The sequence below is a fragment of the Thamnophis sirtalis genome, unplaced genomic scaffold (assembly GCF_051295495.1).
Source record: "Thamnophis sirtalis isolate CommonGarterSnake01/CBP01778 unplaced genomic scaffold, rThaSir2_p1.2 scaffold_4, whole genome shotgun sequence".
NCBI classification, from domain to species: domain Eukaryota; kingdom Metazoa; phylum Chordata; class Lepidosauria; order Squamata; family Natricidae; genus Thamnophis; species Thamnophis sirtalis.
Window position 1 is genome coordinate 95844855 of NW_028261384.1, and position 24299 is coordinate 95869153.

The 24299-nt window shown below is 39.3% G+C and overlaps 1 protein-coding gene across 4 annotated transcripts in view; it reads right to left on the minus strand.

The window, feature by feature from the left end:
- Nucleotides 1-402: 402 nt before the first annotated feature.
- LOC106555157 (uncharacterized) overlaps nt 403-24299 on the minus strand; it is a 28049-nt gene continuing 4152 nt past the window's right edge. Inside the window, exons 3-24 of one of the 4 annotated variants that reach the window (XM_014073939.2) lie at nt 23975-24085; nt 23456-23524; nt 23051-23119; nt 22050-22106; nt 21210-21383; nt 19416-19775; nt 19029-19211; nt 17680-17721; nt 17010-17051; nt 15699-15725; nt 15512-15580; nt 12751-12789; nt 12355-12417; nt 10749-10790; nt 9553-9580; nt 8384-8436; nt 7251-7385; nt 6814-6876; nt 5573-5635; nt 4573-4767; nt 2632-2753; nt 403-1925 (exon numbers count right to left, since the gene is read on the minus strand). In XM_014073939.2, the coding sequence (XP_013929414.2) occupies nt 1721-1925; nt 2632-2753; nt 4573-4767; nt 5573-5635; nt 6814-6876; nt 7251-7385; nt 8384-8436; nt 9553-9580; nt 10749-10790; nt 12355-12417; nt 12751-12789; nt 15512-15580; nt 15699-15725; nt 17010-17051; nt 17680-17721; nt 19029-19211; nt 19416-19775; nt 21210-21383; nt 22050-22106; nt 23051-23119; nt 23456-23524; nt 23975-24085 (2211 nt within the window). In that variant the 3' untranslated portion in view covers nt 403-1720. The remainder of the gene's footprint in view (nt 1926-2631; nt 2754-4572; nt 4768-5572; nt 5636-6813; nt 6877-7250; nt 7386-8383; nt 8437-9552; nt 9581-10748; nt 10791-12354; nt 12418-12750; nt 12790-15511; nt 15581-15698; nt 15726-17009; nt 17052-17679; nt 17722-19028; nt 19212-19415; nt 19776-21209; nt 21384-22049; nt 22107-23050; nt 23120-23455; nt 23525-23974; nt 24086-24299) is intronic. The other 3 variants (XM_087713493.1, XM_087713494.1, XM_087713495.1) reach the window with 3 other exon arrangements.

Sequence of the window (24299 nt, forward strand, 5' to 3'; positions counted from 1 at the left end):
TTTAAGACTTGCATGCTTCAGTGCCAGAGTTTCTGAATAGCTACTTGGACCGACCTAAGTACTAATTCATAATTTCATATCCGGTCACATGGGCGGCAAGCCACTCCCATCCAGTCACATGGGTGACAAGCCACTCCCACAAAGGAGGCCACACCTACAGAGTAGGTTCGAACAATTTTTGAAACCCACCACTGGTAAAGTAACTTTTATCCTTCCAGGAAATGAGGGGAAGCATGGAAAATAGTCAGTCCCCTCTTCCTATTAAATAGTATAGAGTTGCCTCCAAACTCGGGCACCCTGAGTTTGGCGTGGATTTGAAAGAATGTGGCCCCTGAATTTGAGACACTTTTACTTTTGCAGCGAGGCTTCTTTGCCCAACTGAAAATAAAAAACACCAAGTAATTTATGCAAAGCAAAAGTATTTATTAAGAGGAGTCAAGTTATTTTATACAGTACAGAAACAAACAATGCATACAATTAGTATATGTGATATATCAGGATGTAATAAAAATATTGGTGACATGTGAACAATAGAAAACATTGATTCTACATAACATTCCACAAGTGGCAAAGTTATGGATTACATTACTCTTTTCTCAACTTGGTGTATATCTTTCATAAAACCTCCATGTAGGGACTTTCAGAATATGTTTCTAATATGTAGTTGCTGAAAAAGTAAGTTCTCACATATACCAAAAAAAAAAAATGGCTTTGATTCAGAAGAGAAGTTAAAAAAGAGATCCAGACTGCCTTGTTGAAAGTGCTAATAACATTGGGGTTGTGATACTTGGGTTGTGAGCCGCCCTGAGTCCCTTCTGGGAAAAGGGCGGCATAGAAATATAATAAATTCAATTCAAATTCAATAATAACATCTTTCAATGTTAATAATGAACCTAAAATTTTAGGCAATATCATGGACACTACTTTTGCATGACATTAATGTATGTTTTTGGGATCTAGATATAAGAATAGCTGCAACTTTATTGTTGTTAGAAACTAAATAATACTCCGAGGAGATGATCATAAAATCTCTTTCTTTGGCTCTTTTCCAGATATTTTAATTTGACCAAGAATATTTTAGGTTGGTGTTGCTTAACCTCAGCAACATTCAGATATGTCCTAAATTCCATAACCAGCATGCTAGTTGGAGAATTTTAGGAGTTGAAATCCACACATCTTAAAGTTGATGAGGTTGAGAAACACAGCTTTCAGTGCATGCTATGTTTTTGGGGAAGTGAATATTTAGACTATTTATCTCATTAGATTTTGAAGTAACAGCTGCATGATATTAAAGAGTGTAGATGTGCTAGTAACCTAGTACTTTTCTAGGACCCAGAACCTCTCTTTGTCAAATATCACAGAATTCCCTTTACAGGAATTTTATTGAAATAAAGGCACTTAATATTTCTAAAAGATGATTGTGACTAATGAATGCCATATTTTGACCAAAATATATATGTATATGAATATATGTGTATATGCAAATATAATATTTTTTTAAAAAAATGTCTCTATCTATACACTGAGACCAAAAGGCAAGAAGGTCTGGCAGCTTTCAGTAAGATAATGAGTGGCCTTGGTTTTTTACACACTTCATTTCCCAACATGTGCTTTGCATCCTAATACTTTAATGCATGGGCCTCTCTCATTCAATCTGTTCCAACCTCGATGGTAACTAAGGCCTTCTTTTGTTCCCTGCCAGACTAATAATATGTTCCTTCTAGGTGCTACCAAAAGAATTTTCCACACACAAAACTATCAGAAGATCTGTGCATCTCCAGCTGGTCTCCTGGAGGAATACGTCCTTAAGCGGAACAGAGGCCTGTCCTCTTAAATATTTGGATGCTTTTCTCCAGTTTTCACAGTCTTGAGTTTTGGAATGGTTTATCTGAAGCGTCAAGCCATGCCAGACAGCTTTGTAGATCCTGAAAATACAAACAACAGGATTTTGTACAAAAAAAAGGAAAGATGAAGTCAGTGTTTCACAATGCTTGAGCAGATAGTGTCTTGCAGAGGGAAAGCCTAGGCACGCAAATAACCTCTGCTCTATTTTCTTATGTGCTCAGAAATGTCTCACTAATCTTCTTCCATACGATTAAATTGTGACCATGCTGCCAAACCTATCTGGACCTCATAATTTCCTTCAGTGTTCAGTACAGGCCATGTTGTTATTCTTACAACACTCCGAAAGAGGTTAGCATTACTCCCAAATATACAGAAGGCAATAGAAATGGAAGGTGACCTTGACAGCTAGCTGTTTGCCAAGTTAGAGAAAATAACAACTCCATTCCAAAGTGCAAAAATGGAAGAGCATCCCTTGCCTGAGAAAAGTATTTATTTTTCTTAACCATATTCTTGGTTTCCACCCCCAGAAATGTAACATACATTTAGTTTCTCCTGCGGCTTGTGAGATATTTCTCTAGTACTGCTTTTTCTACTTTGTATTGGGGACTTGTTAATTGAAGTACACGCTCCTTAAAGCTGCTGAGGTTGAGAAATACTGCCCTAAACATTAGGCATTTTCCCCTTTTGTTCTTCACTTCGGAAAAAAATGAACTATTTTCTTAAAACCCTGTCTGTAATTTTCCAAAATTATTTATCATATAGATGCTCTTTCTATATTTTACTCACCATGTAGAGTTGGTCATGACATTCAGCCCATTGAACGCATAGATGGGATGCTCCTTGGTGTTGAAATCAGAAATTCCATGCTTAGTGAAGAGGGAATTCCAGCTCTTTGCCAATAGCTGACCCTGTAGCAAAAATGAGATTTAGAACTTTTTTACACTTGCATCTAACTATAGCAGAAGCATGGTGCAGCAAAGTCTTTTTTTCTGCCATTTTTGATGATGCGACTTTCATTTGATGACTGAGAGTGAGATCATTAAGTTTTCCTGAATTTTTTTCTTTATTACAGGAGTATTTTTCTAATTCTAACCCAAGTCTTCTATTTTTGCTGTGCAAAACTTCTGTTGGAAACATGGCCATGAAGGGAATTGTCCCACTTTTACTGGCTAGTTTAGACAAGTGGGCATGCTTATCTCTTCTACATCTCTGAGCATTCCCCTCTGGAAGCATTCTGGTCTGGTTAATAGAGGCAACATTTTTTAAGCCAGTTTATCTCCCAGTATCTTCAATTCTCTAAAGTTGGAGTGTGGCTTCTCACCTGGTTCTGAAAGAGGGAATGTCTTAAGTAATGAGGGACAGGCTGTATGACATGAGGCACCACAGTTCAGCAAGAGAGTTCCTTCCTGCTTCACATGTAAACTCTCCCCATCAGCCTGTCATCTGCTAGACAGATACTTTCAAGTATGGATTTACTGCTTTTTGAAAGAGTGGAAATCTTATTTAAAAATGAGCTGATCTAGCAGGCAGTGGGATGGAGAGGTATTGAATTATGAAGCAGGAGAGAAGCTAAGAAAAAAAAATCCTTTCTCTGCAGCACACAGAAAACAATACTGCTGTTTTGAAACATCATCCCAAAACTGCTGATAGGTAATGTCCTCCTCTTTTCCCAATATTGTACAAGTCTTGCTACTGAAATGCTAGGTGACACCTTGCCGATAATAGAACAATGATGGTGAACCTATGACAGGTGTATCAAAGGTGACGCTCCACAAAGTTTTGGGTGACATGACAATATTCATCAACACCTGACATTCATTATTCTTGAAAGCACGCCCCATTCTCATGTGATTTTTGGAGGCTGTGTTCTTGTGCCTCTGAAAATCTGGCAAGAATAGGAACTAATTTTGCACAGTTTACAGAGGCCTGAAAGAGCATTCTCTGGAGCCACTTCTATAACAAAGGCCTTGTGTGATGCAGAGCTGCTTCAGGTAGGCTGCAGCGGTCTGTCAAGAGAAAGAGAACAACACCTGAAAATAAGTGGCACACAGCAGATCATGGAGATCACACACGATTGGACTGAATTTTTTTAAAAAAAGACGAATATGTAAAGAATTACATTTGTGTGTGTGTGTGTGTGTGAGAGAGAGACAGACAGACAGTCTGACAGATAAAATTCTAAACATGTCTGTCGCAGAGTCATGTTTAGAATTTTCCTAACTTTTGATAATGCTGAGCCCAAAAGCCTTTCTGGGATCTGCCTTGCTCTCATTGGCGCTCTAGTATGCTGTAAGCACAGCCATTCCACTTTGATTTTTGGAGGGCATTACCAGCCATTCTGTCTGGGTCAGTTGAGAGGGTAGATATCTACCATGTACCAGGAGCCTGTGAGTTCTACTATGCCTTAGGCATGAAAGCTAGCAGGGTAAGTTTGGACTAATTAATATCTCTCAGCTCAACCCATCTGACAATGTTGTTACAACATTGCCCCTGAAGAATGTTCGAAGACTGCAGTTGGTCCAGAATGCAGCCGCGCGAGCGATAGTGGGTGTACCTAGGTACACCCACGTTACACCTATCAAACAGAAAACAGAATTAAATTCTCAACAACTTCCATTTGGAAACCAGGCTTTGGATTTAGTTGGGCAACATAAACCAATCTTGATCTGCCTGCTTCTCCATAGTCCAATCCAAGAATTCAAGAGCCAATAAGAATCTGTTACTAACCTTAAGGTTAACAAGTGGCAAATTCCTGTCTGTTCTCTTCACAACTGAGATAAGGCTTTGGGAATCTCCGGACAAGAAGGCTCGGAAAGTTCCTTGCAGATTTGCCTCTTGGGCCTGCTGATAGCAATGTAGGTCCGCTCCACTAATCCCTCTCATGTTACCAGTTAAAGGGAAATTTAGTGCTATTAGGCGGAGCTGGAAATTGAAAGAAATCCAGATAAGTATCACACATGTCATTGAAGTAGAATCTAATTCAACAGAATGGACTAACTGATGCCCATCAGGTTTTATTCCTTATCGCAAAAGACCTGTTTGCATTTTAGCACTGAAGCCAAGTTCAATCATATAACCAAACAAGGACCCAGGGGGATGATAAGTAAATATTCATAAATTATACCACACATCAAATATATTGTTCCCAAGTATTCTTGGGAAACCATCAGAATTAAATGAAATCCATATACGGTAGATTTATATTTTCTGTGCTGCTACATGACTTGCTTTAAAAAAAATCCAATCCAAGACTATAGCTCTGAAGATAAATATGAAAGGTATACAAATATATTTATTTACCCTTTATTCATTTAGATAATGTTATGAACTGCCAATCAGATATTGCAATAAACATTTAATTCCCTTGAGTTTATTGATCCCAGCCTCATAGGAAGGGCAACAAAGGCAATTGGGCTACATAAACTTTATCCAAAACAAAAGCCCCCAAATATATACTACAATTTCTAAAATTTGTAGTTAACCTGCTAACTAGAAATGTGGAGGGTGGGAGTGTATTCTTAATATTTCTAAAGGGCACTGGGTTGAAGATAACATTTAAAGCAGTTTCTGCTTTTCTGAATGGGCTATGATTGCTTGTTTTTGAAAGTTGCTGGTTGTCTATAACAAAGACCAATTCAAATTGTATCATTAGTTAGATTTTTTTTGTCCCAGAAGGTATATAAGGATTTAAAAAAAATGTGCCAATGATTTGTCTTGTTGAACTTACTGAAGGAATCCTCTGGGGGATGCTTGGTGCCATTGTCGGAATTGTTATGGTTCTTTCATCAAGCTGGAACCAGAGAGAAGGATTACTACATTATTCTGTAAGGACCTTTTGATCAATTCTTTATAATAAGATGCAAACCCCAACCCCTCTCCCAATCAAACAATTCTTAATTCTTTCACTGTTTACTGCAGTCATCAGAAAAAAGCAATGGCAAGAAGAGGCAGAAGCTAAAAGATTATTTTACTTAGTCTGTCTCACTTTAATATCACTGTCATGGATAATCACTATCACACTGGATGACAATCAGAATGAATCAAAATAATTGATTTATTTTCTGTTTGGGAAAGAAAATGCTGGGGGAGCAAGAATAATGATCCCAGCACCCAATGAGTTTGATAGTAGAAAGTCCTCCTGTCATTGGATCACTCTCCTTTTATTTATACCTGCTCACTTTAAATAGAAAATCACACTAATTTTAACAGCACACATGCTTTTAATGACCATCTATTACTGTATATGCAGCGTTTCTTTGGCATGCCATTCAATACCCCACATATGAAAACAAATTGTAGGTTGTGCTGAGAAACCTCACTGAGCCTTTATATTAAAAAGGCTTTTGCAGGAGTTGGTATTAGAAATTGGTCACAATTACTGTATTATAAATAGGAAATGAAATTATTGCAGGAAAATAAAATACAGTTTGTAGATATCTTCAATGTGTGCAGTTATCAAGCAGGGAAACAAAAGGATGTTCATTGTTTGTTTTTGGTCCTCAATTTTTCAATCCAAGGAATTAGAATATTCAGTATTATTATTTTTAACTCTTCATGAAATGTTGCCATCACAAATTAGTTATGCAAATATGACACATACAATATGTTTTGAAAACACATTTCTTAGGTTTTGGTTTTGCCAGTGTATCTGGGGACGTCATTCAGAGCCAATGAAGTGGCTTATTTGATTCTGGATGAAGGCTGGGGTTGTGTTGATTTTCAAACAACTTACAAAGTCATGTTTTAAGATAAACTAACTACAAAAATCACACAGTAAATATTTGCATATATCCCTTTACCATTATGAAATGTTCTTCTCAAAGATGTCATTTAAATGGCCCTGTGCAAAGTTTGGAAGCCGTTTTTCACCGTTATTGTACCAAAGCAAGCTCCTTAAATACCGTACCAATTTAACAATACTATTGTGCAAGCACTGACATGGCATAAAATGCTGGAAAAAATTCTCACCTGTTTATTTACCATAGGCACCAAAGGGTCATCAGCTGCAAATTGAAATGCGGAATCCTCCATCTAGTCAAGGAAACACATACAGTACAGGAAAAGAAGTATAAAATTTAGCAGTGTTGCCACACAGTTCAAATAAGCAAGCCAAGATCCATCATCAAAATCTAATGACTGAGAAATTCAATAGCTAATCTGCCTTGCAAAAAAAAAAAAAAAAAAAAAAAAAAAAAAAAAAAAGAAGAAAAACAGTGCTTTTCAATTTATATTATGGAATAAGAAGTCAGCTATATTAGGCGATCTAGTTCAGTTTTCTGTAAGCCACAATTCTAACCAGATATCTGAATAGGAAAGAAAGCAAATCTAATCATGCAATTCCATAATCTTTTAAAACCAGTACCAAATTCTACCCTAATTAAAGGGATTATTACAATGGCTCCCACCACAATTTTTTTCCATCCTTTGGGGGTCTTGAAGAAAGCTTCATCGTCTTCAGTGATGTAGACCAAACTGCCTTGAGGAATGGAAGAAGCGGATTTCAGCATGAGCTCTTTTGAACTGAAGGTCCAGGTGGGGTGCTGAAAAGAGAGAAGAAAATATATTGTACCCCATCTCTTTGCAATTGGTGGAAACTAATGAAGGAGAGAAGCAACTTAGAGAAATAAGGAGAAATTTCCTGACAGTTAGAACAATTAATGAGCGGAACGATTTGCCTCCAGAAGTTGTGAATGCTCAAATCCTGGACGTTTTTAAGAAGATGTTGGATAACCATTTATCTGAAGTAGTGTAGGGTTTCCTGTCTGAGCAGGGGGTTGAACTAGAAAACCTCTAAGGTCTCTTCCAACTCTTGTTATTCTATTCTATTCTATTCTATTCTATTCTATTCTATTCTATTCTATTCTATTCTATTCTATTCTATTCTATTCTATTCTATTCTATTCTATTCTATTCTATTCTATTCCACTCTACTCTAATTCAATTCTAATTCTACTCTATTCTAATTCTATTCTTTTAATAAAAATATCACTGGATCATGTTTAGCTTGTAGTGGGAAAAATTTGTAAACATTTTTGGATTAGCAGGTCAATTTGTAATTCCTAAAATTTACAACAGCTATCTGATTTGCAAACATTATTATAGCCACCACCTTGGACAGCTATAGATTTCTTTTATAGAAAATCATTATTTTGTAATGAAAACAATATAAGCACCCCTAACAAAATATGTATGTGTGTGTGTGTGTCTGTGTGCATGTGTCTGTGTATCTACGTATTTGTCTTAAATGCATAATACAAAGGCTATTCAAAAAGTACTAATTTACTTTTACAATTAAAAAGCAAAATGTGTGCCTTAAGCCATCTATTTTCTGTAGCCTTTATCCAGCATCTTATTTTTTAAAAAAGAGACAAAACAAATGGATAATAAATACTTGTGACTGCTTCCCCCGTGATATCTATGTATCATACCCAAACTTCAATACAGCTTCCAGAAGCCAGATTTAAAAATAAATAAATCTGTAAATATTTGCCTATCTATGCTCTTACTTTGGGAGAGAAAACAAAATGGAGACACACACCTTATATCCATTCTGGCTTTTGTCAGGAGAATCCTTCATAGGTTGTTCCATATCTGTACAAGAAAAGCAAGTTTGAATGAATATGCCCTCCCTTCCCAGAATATGAATATTTTCCTCTATGTGAATTAAGAATTTGCTTATTTCCTATCCTGCAGATGCCAAACATGTCCTAAACACTAAACCCATGCCAAGCTAGAACAGGTTTTGCAAGGGCAGGAGGTACCTCAGATTTCCCCACAAATGAAGGATAGCAACATTTCCCTTTAACATCCTGCCAAAGCCACATCAGATTCCCCTCCTTTGCACATGTTCTTCTGTTCTTTTGTTGTACTGGTAGTCCTCAGTTTATGACTCCAGTAGGGACTGAAGCAGAGATGGTATTCAGCAGTTTCTGAGCAGTTCTGGAAATTTTGAGTAGTCTGGAGAACTGGTAAATACCATCTCTGGCTGGCCCCGCCCCATCTATTATTTGCCTCCCGAGTCCCAGCTGATCGGGAGGAAATAGGATTTTGCAGTAACCTTCCCCTGCCATGCCCACCAAGCTACGCCCACAGAATTGGTAGTAAATCTTTTTTGAATCCCATCACTGGACTGGCGTAACCATCACTAAGCAGTGCAGTTGTTAAGTGAAGCATCACGCGACTGCACCTGATTTCACGTCCTATTTGCTATTGTAATTAAGGAAATTACTATAGTCATTAAACGAGACATCACATGATTGTGACTTGCGACCTTCTGGCGTCCCCATTGACTTTGCTTGTCAGAAGCCAATTGGGAAGATTGTAGGTGGTGATCATGTGACTGTAGGACGCTATGAACACTGTAAAGATGTGAATTGCAGTCATATGGCTCAGGGGATACTGAGATGTTAATGAATGTGAGGACTGTTTGTAAGTCACTTTTTTCAATGCCACAATAATAAATTAAATGGTTGCTAAATAAGTAAGAAAAGGACTACCTATAAATTGACAATTCAGCTATGAACCATAGCTATAGTAGGCTGCATAGCCAGAGAAAACATCAAGTTGAACATGCCTAAAGATTGCAGGATTGATAGGATTGCCCACAGATTAGGAAAAACTAAGAAATTAATGCAAGGGAATGATTTGCACAATAAAAAAATATTGCATATGTTTTTGTTTCCACTACAAAGAGAAATAAGATAATACCTGAATCAAAACATGGATCCTGGTTCACCTGAAAGATATAAGAAAAGAGACAGATGCCATGTAATGGGGAAATGCTCCTAATTTTGAAATATTATGAACACATCTTTTTATTTCACCAAACTTTTAATAGTTAATTATTATACTAATTTTATATGTTAATTTTAAGATATTAATTTGTTTGTATTTTTATTGTAAGTTGCCTAGACTACTATAATAAGCAGAAAGGTGAAAATTACTTTCAGTAATGAAAAACTGAAGGTATTAGTCAAGATACACATACAGACACATGAATGCGCACACACACACACACACACACACATGTTTATAACAATACTTTTTCAGTTTTCAGTGCAGGGTTGGAACTATTGATTAGTTTGCTTTTCCCATTGTCCCTTGTATGCAGGTAGAAATTCTTGGAATTTAGGATCAGCAGAATTAATTTTTACAAAGAACCAGCCTTCCTTATTTATTTTGGCTGTTGTAACTTCGTTTGCTTGCAAAACGGAGTTTAAAGATATCTTTTTTTGTAAATGCCTTTTCTACCTCAAAGGAATCCTGGGACAGCAAGGAAAAGCCCATGCCATACCATGCCAATCATAATTCCAGGTACTGCAAGTAACGTAAAAAATCAACTGAGAAATGGTATGAGAGTTCTGAAAGCAGGATTGTTGGGCAGCCAACTAGTTTGGCACAGCAATAGGAAGGCCTAAGTTTTCTTGCCATATTTGGTTTTATTCTAAACTTTTCTCTATCCTCCCAAGTAGCTCCTTGGTGAAACAGGTGAAACATAGACTTGGCAAAAGAAAATCATCAGCTGACATGACTTTAGGATAACTTCAGATTAAGATTTATATTACGCATGGAATTATCTAAGGGATTGGAATGGGAATACAGACAATATCACTTTGTGTAGCCACAGAAAACCCTTTAAGGAGAGGTAAATGGAAGAATTGCTCACTATCATTTGGATAGGTAGAACTAGTCATCCACCTGGAAGCATCTCAATGCTCTGTCAAAGCTGTCACCTCCAAATCAACTGTTTTTGCTTGAGAGTTCTATACAGAGAGCTTTCTTAATGGTTGCCTCTCAAATAGCATAGGGCTTCTTTAATAAACAATTTACTGGGGAAACTATAGAGTACCTGTCTTTGCATGATGTGACTATAAAGAGGCAATCTTATGACTTAGTCAACTCACCGGCTGCTTGCAATGTGGCCTGGGTCGGACTGGGTACACTCTCTGGAAGGATATTATAAAGCATATAGATAAAGAGGAAGATGTTTTCGCCCTCCCCTCCATCCCAATTTCCTTCTCTGAGCAAGAAAGACATTCCCATTTCCTAAAGGATTAATTAACTTCCTATTTCATTTTAATTTTGACTTTGAGCTGGTAGGAGTTTAGTCATTCTGATAAAGTCTGAGTAACAAATTTATTTTGCCTTTTAAATATTATATATCATTTAAGAGGAATGATAATCTATTCTTTCATTATACTCATGAAGATCAATGCCATCAGATGGGGGTTCAAATCCTCAAAGGCAAAAAAAGTGTTTGGCTTTTTTTATATTCCTATTATTATAATTCCTATTATTCATCCTTCATGGGATTAGTCTTCTCCTATGAAAGGTACTACTTGATTCCCAAACTGGATAATAAACATGGATTCCATAGTGAACAAAAACAGACATAAATGAGCTAAGAGCAGTCAAGGAAGGGGCATTTCTTCCTTATTTGCTCCTTATGTGCCATAATGGTCTCCAGTTTCAAAAGAGGCCAGTGTTCCTTAACAGCAACCAATATTAAGAATTATACATAACATTTACGCAAAATATCTAAAAAGCTGGATTTCTAGTTTTCAAAATAATAGAGTTGGAAGGAACTTTGGAGGTCTTCTAGCCCAACCCTTTGCTCAAGCAGGAAACCCTATACCATTTCAAACAAATAGTTCTGGAGGCAAGTCGTTCCACTGATTCCTTTCTGTAAAAATGCTTGACTTCCCCTCTGCCCGTAATACTACAGGATACAATGAGTGGGCTCACATGATAAGACATTGATGTGTATTTCAGGGCTGGGTTGCTGCCGGTTTTACTACTGGTCTGCTTCGCGCGCATTTCGCGTGCGCATGCTCGCTTCACTCGCATGCATGTGCATGTGCAGAACAATTTACAGTGAACTGCACATGCACAGTCACTACAAAACAACATGGCAGTGACATCAGCGGTGGCAAGGGAACCAGTTTGGGGGCACGGAAAGCCTGGGTCGCTTCCGGTTCTGTGACCCAGGCAAAAAAACCACTATCAGTTCGGCTGAAGCGAGCTGAACTGGGATCAACCCACCTCTGGTGTATTTGTTTTGCTTTGAGAGAGGATCCCCATAATAGTGTGTTTCTCAACCTCAGCAACTTTAAGATATGTGGACTTCAATTCTCCATCATGCCCGCTGGGGAATTCAGGGAGCTGAAGTCCACACATTGTAAAATTCAGGAACACTGCCATATTGAGTTGCAATGTTTTTGACAGTCATCTAAGTACTATGAGTTAGTAGCACAAATTAGTAGCGATGGGAGAAGCTTTTATTCCTTCATTGGTATCTGAGATTCTATGACACTAGAAGATTTTATAAATCACAAAGGGGTGGAAGTGGAGTAAGGATCCTTCTATACTCACAGAATTTAAAAAAGTATCAGGTATTCCTGTGTTTGCAGTTTAGTCCTGCAACATACCATCATTCTATTCCAGAGAAAATCCATCAAAAAGAAAAAGACAGAAAAATGGAGTGTTGGCAGAATTAAAGAGTTAACTTACATTTACATAAAGTACACCGGGTGGTCCAGGGGGGCCTGGAGGGCCGGGGAGGCCTGGAGGTCCCTGGAAGAGATAACAGTATTACTTTGCCTATTTTGAAATTCAGTTTTGCAGAGATTGATAATTTCCTGCAAGTAATTCCTATGTGTGAATGAATTTTATGTGGCAGATCCATAGATACCAATGTTGTACCACAATATGAATTGTAAAAGCGTTCTGCATGTACAATATGAGAGCATGTACGGCTAATTCAGACATGGAATTTTCTTTGAGGAAAAAGTTAGGATGGGATATAAGACATCCCAAAGTCCAAAAAACAACACATTTTTTTTTGCGGGATCAAACTGAAACAAAACTAGGAACTTTGCAAGTAATGATAAACTGGATGTGACTTACGTGGTTGGGACCACGTGCCTCTAGATCTTCTTTGAATTTCTGGAACAGAGAGAGAGAGAAAAGGAAGTAAACTGACTAATCATCTATACTGACACATTGCATCTGCCTACACTGTATTCACTTAAACTATTCCTTAAACTATTTTTTTATACTGATGGAAAAAACTCCAACTAACAAATATATAGGTAGTCCTTGACTTACAACCTTTCATTTAGTGACCATTCAAAGTTACAGCAGTTACACTGAAAAAAGTGACTTATCTCCATTTTCACACGTACAACCATTGTGGCATCCCCATGTTCACATGATCAAAATTTGGACGCTTGGCAACTGGTTGGTATTTACTGTATAATAGTTGCATTGTCCTGGGATCACATGATCCCTTTTTACGACCTTCTGCTAAGTAACATCAATGAGGAAGCCAGATTCACTTAACAGCTGTGTTGCTAACTTACAAATGGCAGTGATTCATTTAACAACTGTGGCAAAAAAAGTCATAAAATGGGGCAAAGTTCACTTATGGTCATAAGTCAAGGACTACCTGTCCTGTATAGAGGTTTCCCCCCCCTGAAATGGGTATCTATGGGCAACCAAAGAGGTTTAAATCCACTATGTAATTAGAAGAAATCCACTTGAATTGAGAGAAGCAGAAAAAGGGAAAACATGCTAAACTGTTTCTAATTAAAAGAGTGTAGCTGTGAGAAGTCTATGCAGTGGTGAAATTCAAATTTCTTTACTACCAGTTCTATGGGTGTGGCTTGGTGGGGCCGTGGCAGGGGAAGGATACTGCAAAATCTCAATTCCCACCCCACTCGGGAACCAGTCAGAGGTGGTACTTGCCAGTTCTCCGAACTACTCAAAAATTCCGCTGCCAGTTCTCCAGAACCTGAGTCTATGTTAAAAGAACTCTTGGAGAACCAATGTCCTGGTTTTGGTATTTGCAAATGGAGCAAATAATGCAGTGGTGGGTTTCAAATTTTTTTAAAACCTCTTCTGTAGGTGTGGCCTGCTTTGTGGGAGTGGTTTGCTGTCCATGTGACTGGGTGGGAGTGACTTGCCAACCATGTGACTGAGTGGGAGTGGCTTGGCAGTCATGTGACTGGGTGGGCATGGCTAACTTGTAAAATATGGTGAAACTCACTTAACAATGCTTTTGCTTAGCAACCAAAATGTTGGCTCAGAAATTCTGACACGCAAGTCTTAAAGCTGTCAAGTTACAAGACCCTTGCAGTCCTAACCCTTTAGAAAAATAACCCCCAGGGGTGTTCAAACTTGACAGCTTTAAGACTTGTGGACTTCAACTGCCAGAATTCCTCCTCCAGTCATGTTGGCTCAGGAAGTCTGGCATTGAAGTGTGCAAGTCTTAAAGCTGTTAAGTTACAAGACCCTTGCACCCCTAACCCTTTAGAAAAAAACCCCCAGGGATGTTCAAACTTGACAGCTTTAAGACTTTAAGGCTTAGATAGGACTCTTAGAGGCGGGTGAGCCAGCCAATCAGTGAGCGGTGGGTGGGGCAAGCATGGTGCAGATGGTTGTGGGGGAGGGAGCTGGAACTGGTTCTAAATGGCACAGTAGATTTGTGGAACCTCTTCTATAGAAGAGGTTAGAACTGGCAGGAACCCACACCTGAAATAATTAAATGACCCACGAAACCCTACAAGTTCTTTCCTCTGAGACAAATCAAATTATATTGAATCTTTGAATTTTTCTCCATGAGGTAAAGTGGATAATTTGCCAAGGCCATCTTGGAATGAAATTTCTGCCCAGCAGTTTTCCAGATTTCCCTAGACCAGTGATGGCGAACCTTTTGTGGCTTGAGTGTCAAAAGCAGGGGGAACGCAGGGTCGTGTGAGAGCGTGCTACACCCATAATGCTATGCACACAACCTCAGCATACATGCACGCATGTCCAGCGCTCCCCCCCCCATTTTTGGCATGCTTTTTTCGCCTTCCCAGGCTTCAGAGTTTTTATAGGACCCTGGAGAGGGCAAAAACAGCATCCCTTGTCCCCCTGGAGACGTCAGGAGCTTCCCTGAAGCCTTCGAAGCACGAAAAACTAGCCCTATGGGAAAACCGGAAATTCAGGAATGGACTTCCAGTTTGCTCGTAGAGTCAGTTTTAGCCCTCTGGAGTGTTTAGGGGCCTTCTGGAGGCCTACCTGAAGGCTCCAGAGGGCAAAAACCAACTCTACGAGCAATCTGGAAGTGACTTCCAGTTTGATCATAGGGTCGGTTTTTTGCCCTCTGGAGCCTTCAGGGAAGCCTCCTGAAGGCTCCGGAGGGCTAAAACCAGCCCTACGAAAAATGGGGCAAAAAATGGCCTCAAAAGAAGGCTAGCTGTCATGGCAACGCATCATGCGCCCTGACAAATGGCTCCATGTGCCACTTCTGGCCCGTGTGCCATAGGTTTGCCATCATGGCTGATATTTCAGAATGGGAGGAAGGGAGAAAAAAGTTACATTGTTTGGAAGTGAGCATGGCCCTTGTGGCTGTGGCCTAGTCAGCCTCCTGCACCACGGCAAGGGGGAGGATTGCCTTCCCTGAGCTTCCGTGTGTGCCTGCACTTACCTGCATCCAAAATGGGCTGTGTGGGGACTCCTGGGAGGGGAGGGTTGGGTGGGGCCAGCCAGGAGTGGGATTCGGGGGTTCTCCAAACTGTACAGAATCTTAGCTAGAGATTATCCCAAACCCCAGCAAACCCCAATAACCCACCCCTGCTCTCCCAGACCAATTGAACAGGGATTATACACCTCTCTAACATACCTTTTGGTAGATCAAGGCTATCCAAGAATCAATGTCACTTCTTGCATCCTTGGAGCAACTGCTAGAGTCCTGTGGGAAAATAAGCCTTTTAAAGCCTTCTAGAGAATTTTAAAGTAAAATAAAAAAATAATTTATTTTCCATCAATGAGCCTTGAAGGATGGGATACTGTTTTCTATGACTACGCACCACTTTTCCTGGTTCTCCTTTTTCACCCTGCAAAGAAATCAAACAAACAAACAAAAAAAATCAGGTAGTAGGATTGCAAATTCTTGGTTTTGCCTTCTTGAAAGCAAGCTTTTAAGTAAGCAGGATAGGACAGCGGTATTTGGAGGTGGAAGAACTGATCTGTTCACTACAAAATGACATTTGTGGTAGTAGTTAGAGAGTCGTGACATGGATGTCATTTTAAAAACTGGAATGCCTCCAGATTTTTGCTCTCCATATGAATTCTTACCTTTGAGAAGATCATTATTCTTATTAGTTCAGTGAGTATTTCTCCATGGTAAAAGTTCATTTAACTCGGGGGGGGGGGGGGTTCAAACAATGCTTGCTATGCCATCATTGCTATTTTGCTGTAAATCTCTAGCAGCCTTGAAATAGATTTTCTGTATGGATGGGATGGGAGGACATCCTAGATGTTCTTGATTGAAATTTCCCAGCAGCTCCAACCAGCTAGGCCAGTGATGAAGGATGCTGAGAACTGCAATACCTGGACTGCCTTGGAAATTGTCTATCTATGGCTGTTGAATTTGTTCTGGGCGAGAAAAAATATATCTAAATTTGATTAATTAAAATGAAATTCAGTAGGTTAACAGGATTTCTCTTTGTATGTTCAATCACATAAGAAATTATAATTTGTTATATATGACTAGTGGTTTAAGGAAAGTCTCGAAGAGTTACAGGGTAGTCTTCAACTTACAACTATAATGGAACATCAGGATTGTCAAAGCGACTGGCTAACTTTACAATTTTTTTGTGTGTGTCAGTCTTTAAGAGAACATGGCAGTTGAAAAGTGACTGCTGCAGTCTTTAAATGAACACTGCAGTCGTTAAGCGAACCAATGGTTTCTTATGGGAATGATTTTTGCTGACAAGTGGAAGAAAATGATAGTTTTTGGCAAAAGTGTTGTAAAACATAGTCACATTACTTCAGGATTCTGCAAAGTGCTGTAAACACAGCTTGGTTGCCGAGTCCCAAAGTTTGGTCATGTAACTATGAGGGGTGTGTGTGTATGTGTGTTGGGTGTCAGAACTTCAAATCTGGGAAATAAATAGCCCCAAGTAGGTAGGCCTATTGTAACTTTGAACAGTTGTGAAATGACTGGTTGTAAGTTGAGGACTACAAATACTGAAGCTTTAAAGTGTTATTGGAACTATTGGGATTGCAGCTTGCACTCCTGTTCTGTAGGAGGTTTGAATCCAATGCTCACGTTATGACTTACAGGCCACCTAGAAGGCAGCCAGTAGCCATAGGGTATGGTTAAGATCACTACTCACCTTAGGGCCAGGAGGTCCTTGAACACTGACTTCAGAATTATACTAGAAAGAACAAGAGAGAGATCAGTGCAGGCCATAGGAATCCCCCCCCCCCCCATTATCAGTGTGTGCAGCAGTGATGTGCGGTATGGTTTATGGCTGGTGAGGCAAAAAGAAAGAAAGCGGCTTTTGCTACTCCGCAGCTATGTCCGAAATAGAGGCGTCCCGTGCCCTGCAGCTATGTCTGACTCAGCTGTGGGGCGCGGGATGCCTCTATGTCAGACAGAAGCGGCGGGGCGCTTTTTTTCGGCTTTTGCCCTGCGGGGCGGGCAAAAGCCTCATTCTTGACAGCAGGCAAAAGGCGCTTTCAAGAAAGAGGCTTTTGGCCGCTCCAGCGCTGTGTCCGCCATAGAGGAAAAACTTCTTTAGGCCAACGGAAGACTTTACCTGGCGCCCTGACGCTAGAGGCAAAAGCCATCCTGCCGCTATATCCCAAAGCCCTGGTCTGCTGCTATGTCCCAAAGCCCTGCCGCTATGTCCGATATAAAAAAAAGTGCCAGCCTGCGCGCCAACAGAGGCAGGTAAAACACACACACACACACACACACACACACACATTACTTACAATAATACAATTACTTACAAATTACATTAATTTTGAATTCCTCCCCCCTCCCTCCTACCCACATACCTTTTCCAGCTGTTTCACAGAGGATTTCAACTCTGCTCTTGTCTGCCATGATGAAAATGTAAAAATGTAAAAAGAAAAAGGCAAGAGCTGCTGAGGTCAGGCTGGGTTAGCTGCTGCCAGAGTCTCCAATGGGTGACTCTGCTTAACTGTTTAAAAAAAGCCTCTTAAAAAAGTGCTCTCTATAGGAGGAGGTGAGAGAATCATGTGCCTCATCTACGTAAGGAATTTTCCGGCTTTTAACCCTTGTTTAACTCTGCTCGAGTGATCGTAAAGATAGACTAAATGAGGCACGTGGTTCTCTCGTTTCTTCCTGTAGAGGACACTTTTTTAAGAGGCTTTTTTAAACAGTTAAGCACTAAGCAGAGTCATCCACTGTGACTCTGGCAGTAACTACCTCAGCCTTTTTCCTTTCCTTTTTTTTTTCTTTTTATGATGACAGTGGTGAGGCCCTGCCTCCCCTGCCTGCACTGACTGGTGTGCAGGTAACAAAACTTTTGACATTTCTAATGTGCACTCTTGTTAGAATGCTGTGTTTATGGCTGGAGACAAAAGAAATAAACCAGGTCAAAGAATGAAGAATTATCCTGACTATATTCATGTAATCAAAAAGAAGTCTTTGCTTATAAACACCCCCACCACCACCCTCCGCCATCCAGGAATACAATGCTTTTCTCTTTCGGCATTCATTAAAGGAGTGAACAGTGGGAGACAAATAGCAAAACATAATTTTGAATCTTGAATTGGTGTAAACCAACCCACCCTCCCCAAAAAACCATTTGACTTTTTGGGGCCTTTCCTTTAACCTACAATAAAGGTATAAAATTCTTTTAATTCTATGTTATTCTGTCCTGCTGAATATTGTAGGAACACTAGGATATCATTAAAATGGTCACAGCTGGAAAGTTTTTTGTGTTAGTATGCCTTTGGGAAAGGAGGACCAATAATCCATTTGGCCTCTTAAACTTCCTTCCCGTGGGAAAATCACCATGATTCTTTGGATTTTCAGTCTTTTAAAGTCCAACACTTAAGGTGATTAATTTGCCCCTTTAGCCTTCCCCCAATAAAATCCCCCTCCCAAAAAGTTTGATCATTTATGCCCTTCCTATTCCAGGGAGTGGGGCTTTATGGATTGCAAATAAGGGGATCACAAACAAGTGGTTTACAAGTTGTGAGCACCCCACTCTGTCTCCAAAATAAATAAGGTGTTTGTATAATTTTAGGTGTATAAAAAATGGAATAAGGAATGCTTATGGATGCCAGTTCACAGTGCCTGTGACAAGAGAAACACCTTACATGGAGAACATATGGGATGTTGTGTGCTAGCTGGAGGTTGAGTTGCTTCTACTCACCTGATTACCACCAGGTAAGCCAGGAGGACCTGCTAGCCCAGGTGGACCCTGAGCTCCCTTTTCTCCAGTTTGTCCTGGTTTGCCTGGCAACCCAAGTTCACCACGGTCTCCTTTTTCTCCAGTTTGTCCTGGTTTGCCTGGCAACCCAAGTTCACCACAGTCTCCTTTCTCTCCTTTCTCTCCCTGAAAGGATTTAATACCCACAGATTAGCATAGTAAGTCAAAAACAAACATACAAACCTATCTCAGGAAGTAACAATCAGCTCTGAGCCCTTTGTTTCTTTCATAATTACATCTTGATGATCAATAATTTTATTTTGTTTTTTTCTCAACTCATCCCTCCACCCCACATATCCTCCAAATTCTCATAGTAAAGGCAATGGTTACCTTTGATCCATTCTTTCCGGGAGATCCACTTGCTCCTGGAGGACCTTCTGGTCCAGGGAAGCCTGGTAATCCTGGTGACCCAATCTGGCCTGGAATGCCTGCATGACCTTCAGGGCCAGTGACTCCTGGAGGGCCCTCTGGCCCCACTGGCCCTGGAATCCCTGAGGGTCCTGTGGCTCCTGGAGCACCAGGCTGGCCGGGGGCCCCAGGAAGCCCCGGAGCACCCTGCTGGCCTTCATGTCCTGGGAGGCCAGGGGGACCTTGGGGGCCTTCAGGTCCTGGGTATCCTTGGGGTCCTGGATGGCCTGGATGACCAGGTATACCTGGTGGACCAGGAGGCCCTTCTACATAACAGACTCTCTAGAAAACAGGAAGATGACAGAGAAACAGTTAGAGGGTAGGAAAGGCTAATTTAGCATGTCGAAAACTCATCATCGGTATCTCCAGCAATACAGTCTTGTCAAAATAAGAGCCGAGGTGGCGCAGTGGTTAGGGTGCAGTATCTGTAGTTCAGCGGTTCTAATCTCACCGGCTCAAGGTTGACTCAGCCTTCCATCCTTCCGAGGTGGGTGAAACGAGGACCCAGACTGTGGGGGCGATATGCTGACTCTGTAAACTGCTTAGAGAGGGCTGGAAGTCTTGTGAAGCGGTATATAAGTCTAACTGCTATTGCTATTGCTAAAAACTTCAGTGATACCCAAAAGTTAATAGATTCAAGAGATACAACAGTCATGAGGGATGTTGCTTATCTGTTGAACCTGTTCTCATAAAAAGTATATGTGTGAACCAAGCCACACAGTGCTAAATTAGATGCTATTCAAACTCATTAAGATATCAGCCAGTTTTATTTATATATACACTATAGTATCTTTTTCTTGTCTATCCTTTGTAAATTTACTTGTTGATTTTTTTAAAAAAAATAATAAGTTACTATCATTGGCTATCCTTGTTGCGATCAAGGGGGAAATTTCTCTCTCTCTCTCTCTTTTCTGCACTTTCTATTTTTTATTCTTTTTTTAAAAAAAAACGTTCATGTTGGTTTTTATCATTTTAATTTAATTATTATTAAAAAAAATGTTGAACTAACATCATTGTCTTGGCAGTAAAATTGAAAAGGACATAATGTTGGTGTATGTTTCTTGCCTAGGACTGCAAAACTGAGTGTGTTTCCTGGTCTCATGCTCAGCCCATATACAGGGCCACAATATTGTATTGTTCACAAGTTGTACAGCCCAATAATATATAGGCTGATAAGGAAGTCCAGAGTAATAAAGGATACTTAGTATGGAGGGGGAGGCAGCACACAACTTCTTTTGGCTTGGAATTGTGTCTCCTCTTTCTGCCTTAACATCCATATTGTTGTGGCTTAACGAAGCTTTGACTTCACTATAGTGGTTGAGAAATAATCTATTCCCCCTTTCCTCATTTTAGGCTTTTTGAAGAGCACTGAATTGTGATTGGAAGATGGACCATTTTTGTTCTTTAGATTCTAGTCCCCAGTAAACAAATTTTTAATCCCTATGCCTCTTCCAACTATGCAATGCACTGGAGGCAACAAATGGATTTACCATCACCAATTAACTAAAACAACACCAGGTTTCCAAGATTAGCCAAAAGACAAGCAAGCAAGCAAGCAAGCAAATAAAAACAGATCACATTTTGAATGATATTGAAGCATTATGTGAATTTTGGATAACAAGGAAAGGTGGATATAGTATCTTTGCTTGGTGAACATAGTATTTTTATATTATTATAAAACCATTGATATTGCCGCAGTCTATCAACAAATCTCACCTTGTCTTCTCCATCCTTGGTATCAGTGACGTCTAGGGGTTTAGAAAGAGTTGAACCTGGTGGCCCAGGTGGCCCTGGTACTCCCTGAAGTCCTGCGACGCCAGGATAGCCAGGTTTACCAGTTGGCCCAATTTTTCCAGTTTGTCCTGGGGGACCCTGGTCACCTTTTTCTCCCTGTTGTTAAAAAAAGAACTTGAGATAAGAAGAACAGTGCACATTCTGACAACATAGTGGCAGGGGAACTCTGGGAATTGAAGTCCAGGCATCTTAGAAGATTGAGAAACAGCAGTGTAAACCATAATCAAATCTATCCTGCTTGAAAGTGGCACATTCCGGATGTGTTTGGAAGGTAGATAATTCTAGTTGTGTCTGAAGGATGTCAGAATAGGGAAACCAGCATCCTCAAGGTTTCTATTTAAGTTGTCTTTTAGCAACCCACACTCCCACTGCATCCTTGGCAGATGTTTTGTGCCATTAACTTTAACAAATCCACAACAATAAATCTAACTTAATAACTTCAACTCATCTCATCACAAGGAGAAACTAATAGCTCAATTCTTGACTAACAAGCATCTTTTAAGGCACAATACCATTGATTTTTGGGGTGGTTTGACAGGGTAATTTACAGCAGTAAATGACACAAGTAGCTTAGTAGCTGTGATTTAGTTTACATTTGGGGAAAAATAGCAGACATTTTCTTGTCTTGGGCAGCTTTCTCAAGACAGGAACTTCAAAATATGGACTTAATGCCAGCTAAATTGCAAATGTACCTAAATTTGTCATTTTCACTAAGGAAAAAAAAATATATAACATAAAAATAAATAAATATAACATGCACACCTTTGGACCAGGTGGACCAGGTATTGCTGGACAGACACACTGCGAAGTATAGTTACTCTAGGGAAGAGAGAAAAACAGTTAATGATAAAACATCTCTTTAAAAAGTAAGAAGGGAGATGAGGAATATTGACTTCATGGAAGTATTTCTTTAAATACTTAAAGAATTATGTTGGTCAAATGGAAAACACAGTTCCTAATTATGTAAGGAAGAACCTTGTGTAAATATTGACAGGTAGAGGTAATGACATCAAAACAATTAAACATGTATTGTAACATTAGAGGACAAGTTCTACTCTTATATTTGAGTTGCAAAATTGCATGCAAGAATGTTTTTATTACAATGCACAGGTTGCCCTTTGCTTCCCTTCTGTCTGCCTCCATGGAGTCATTTAACTGATCTAGTGGTGGTTTGCCTTTTTTTTTACTACCGGTTTGGGCGCGCTTCTGCTTGCGCGACGCTTCTATGCATGAGCAGAAGCATCCGGGTGGGTGGATGGAGCCTCCCGCCACTGCTTTATTTAGGCCGAACTGGGAGCAACCCATCTCTGAACGGATCCCTCATATTCAGTAATTTCTTAAGTGGAAGGAACTATGAATTAAGTTGGGATGCTGTCTTAGCCCTTCCTAGAAAAACAAAGTAGCATACACTGATCTTGATTGAATTGATGAATCTTTGATAAAGTTTCAAAACTGTAGGTTGTCGAAATGCAGGTTACTAGAATCAACAGTAATATTCCTTGATGTCTATTTATTCCTATTTTTTCAACTTACTGGTCTTGAAAACCTTAAAACTGAAATTGAGAACCTGAAATTCACTAAATATTGTTGATTTCAACTTGCAGCACCTTCAAACTCATGGAGTTATGATGAAGGAGACGATTAAGGGATGATAGAAAATTTAATTGGTTCATCTGCTAGAATACTTTCCATCTACAGATAACGATGAGATTTTCAAATTATAAGAGTTATGTAATACACATTTGATAATAATTTTAACTTACTGGTCTTGCCATAGAATCCCCTGTGATATTGGATTTCTGAACCGAAGTCATGAGGACTTCTGATGTGGTCTAGTTAGGATAAAAAAAAAATCAGGGCAATAATTAATTTTTAAACTGTCAGTTATATCTAGTCTTTTCGTTTCTCGCCTAAAATTTCCTATCCAACCCAAATCCTAGCATTTTTTTTAAAAAGAAGAGGAAATACCAGTGGCTGCAATTTTTTAAAATTAAATTTTCACTGTTTTGGAATACTATATATGTTTATTGAGAAAGAAGTCCCATTAAATTAAAAAAAAAAAGCCATTTTCTTAATTTTTCTTATTTTTTTCTTATTTAGATATTTTCTTCTTGCTCCTTTCTTTCAGAATGGCAGTGACAAGATGACATGGGTCAATTCCAACATACCTGCGTCATTTTAGTGTCCCCAGTGATCATGGATTGGTAATCTGAAGTTGTCAAGATTTTTGAACCTCCCTGAGATACAAGATGGCAATAGTTAGGAGATCTAACGCATTAGAGATTAAATCGCTTCTATCTTATTTAGACTAGGAATAGTCTAAATAAAGTGCAAGTTCTTAATGATGTGGAAAGAAATATATATTTTGTTTCAGAACTTCAGCTAATGGTTTAATTTTTTGATACTTTTGCACATATTTAGATACCAATATTAAGAAATCAGCCTTCTAAATACACCGGGCAGGCAAAACCAGAACTTTTTTTAGACATGCAGACTAAGATGTTTTTTGTTTTTTTTTTAGAAACTCCAGTGTTCACACTTAAAAAGGGTACTAGATTGAGGAACAAAAAGACAGTAACTGCTGTGATTGGTTCAATTGGCCATTGCTGATGAAGAAATCTAGAACCCAACCCAAAGAATTGGAGGCATCTACCAGGCATTTGAGAAAACTTTCTATGGATTGTTACCTGGACAATTATGAATTCAGAGTCTTCTTCCATAGCGCTGCCCTCAAAGAAGGCTGAACCAGAAAGGCTATTATCAAAAGCATCTTCCTTTGTTATACCAGATGAACTTGTCTGGTAGGAGGAAAAAAGAGAAAACTTGCATTCATTTCTGATTCTGAATATTTGTTTATTGCTTTATATCTAGCCTCTTACAAAAGTGCAAGATAGTATGTCCCTTACAATTTTATCTTTATAACAACCATATCGTAAGTTCAACTGGAAGGTGCATTGCCATCTATTGAGTTACATTGCAGAATAGGAATTTCTGATATATTTTGTTTTTTTA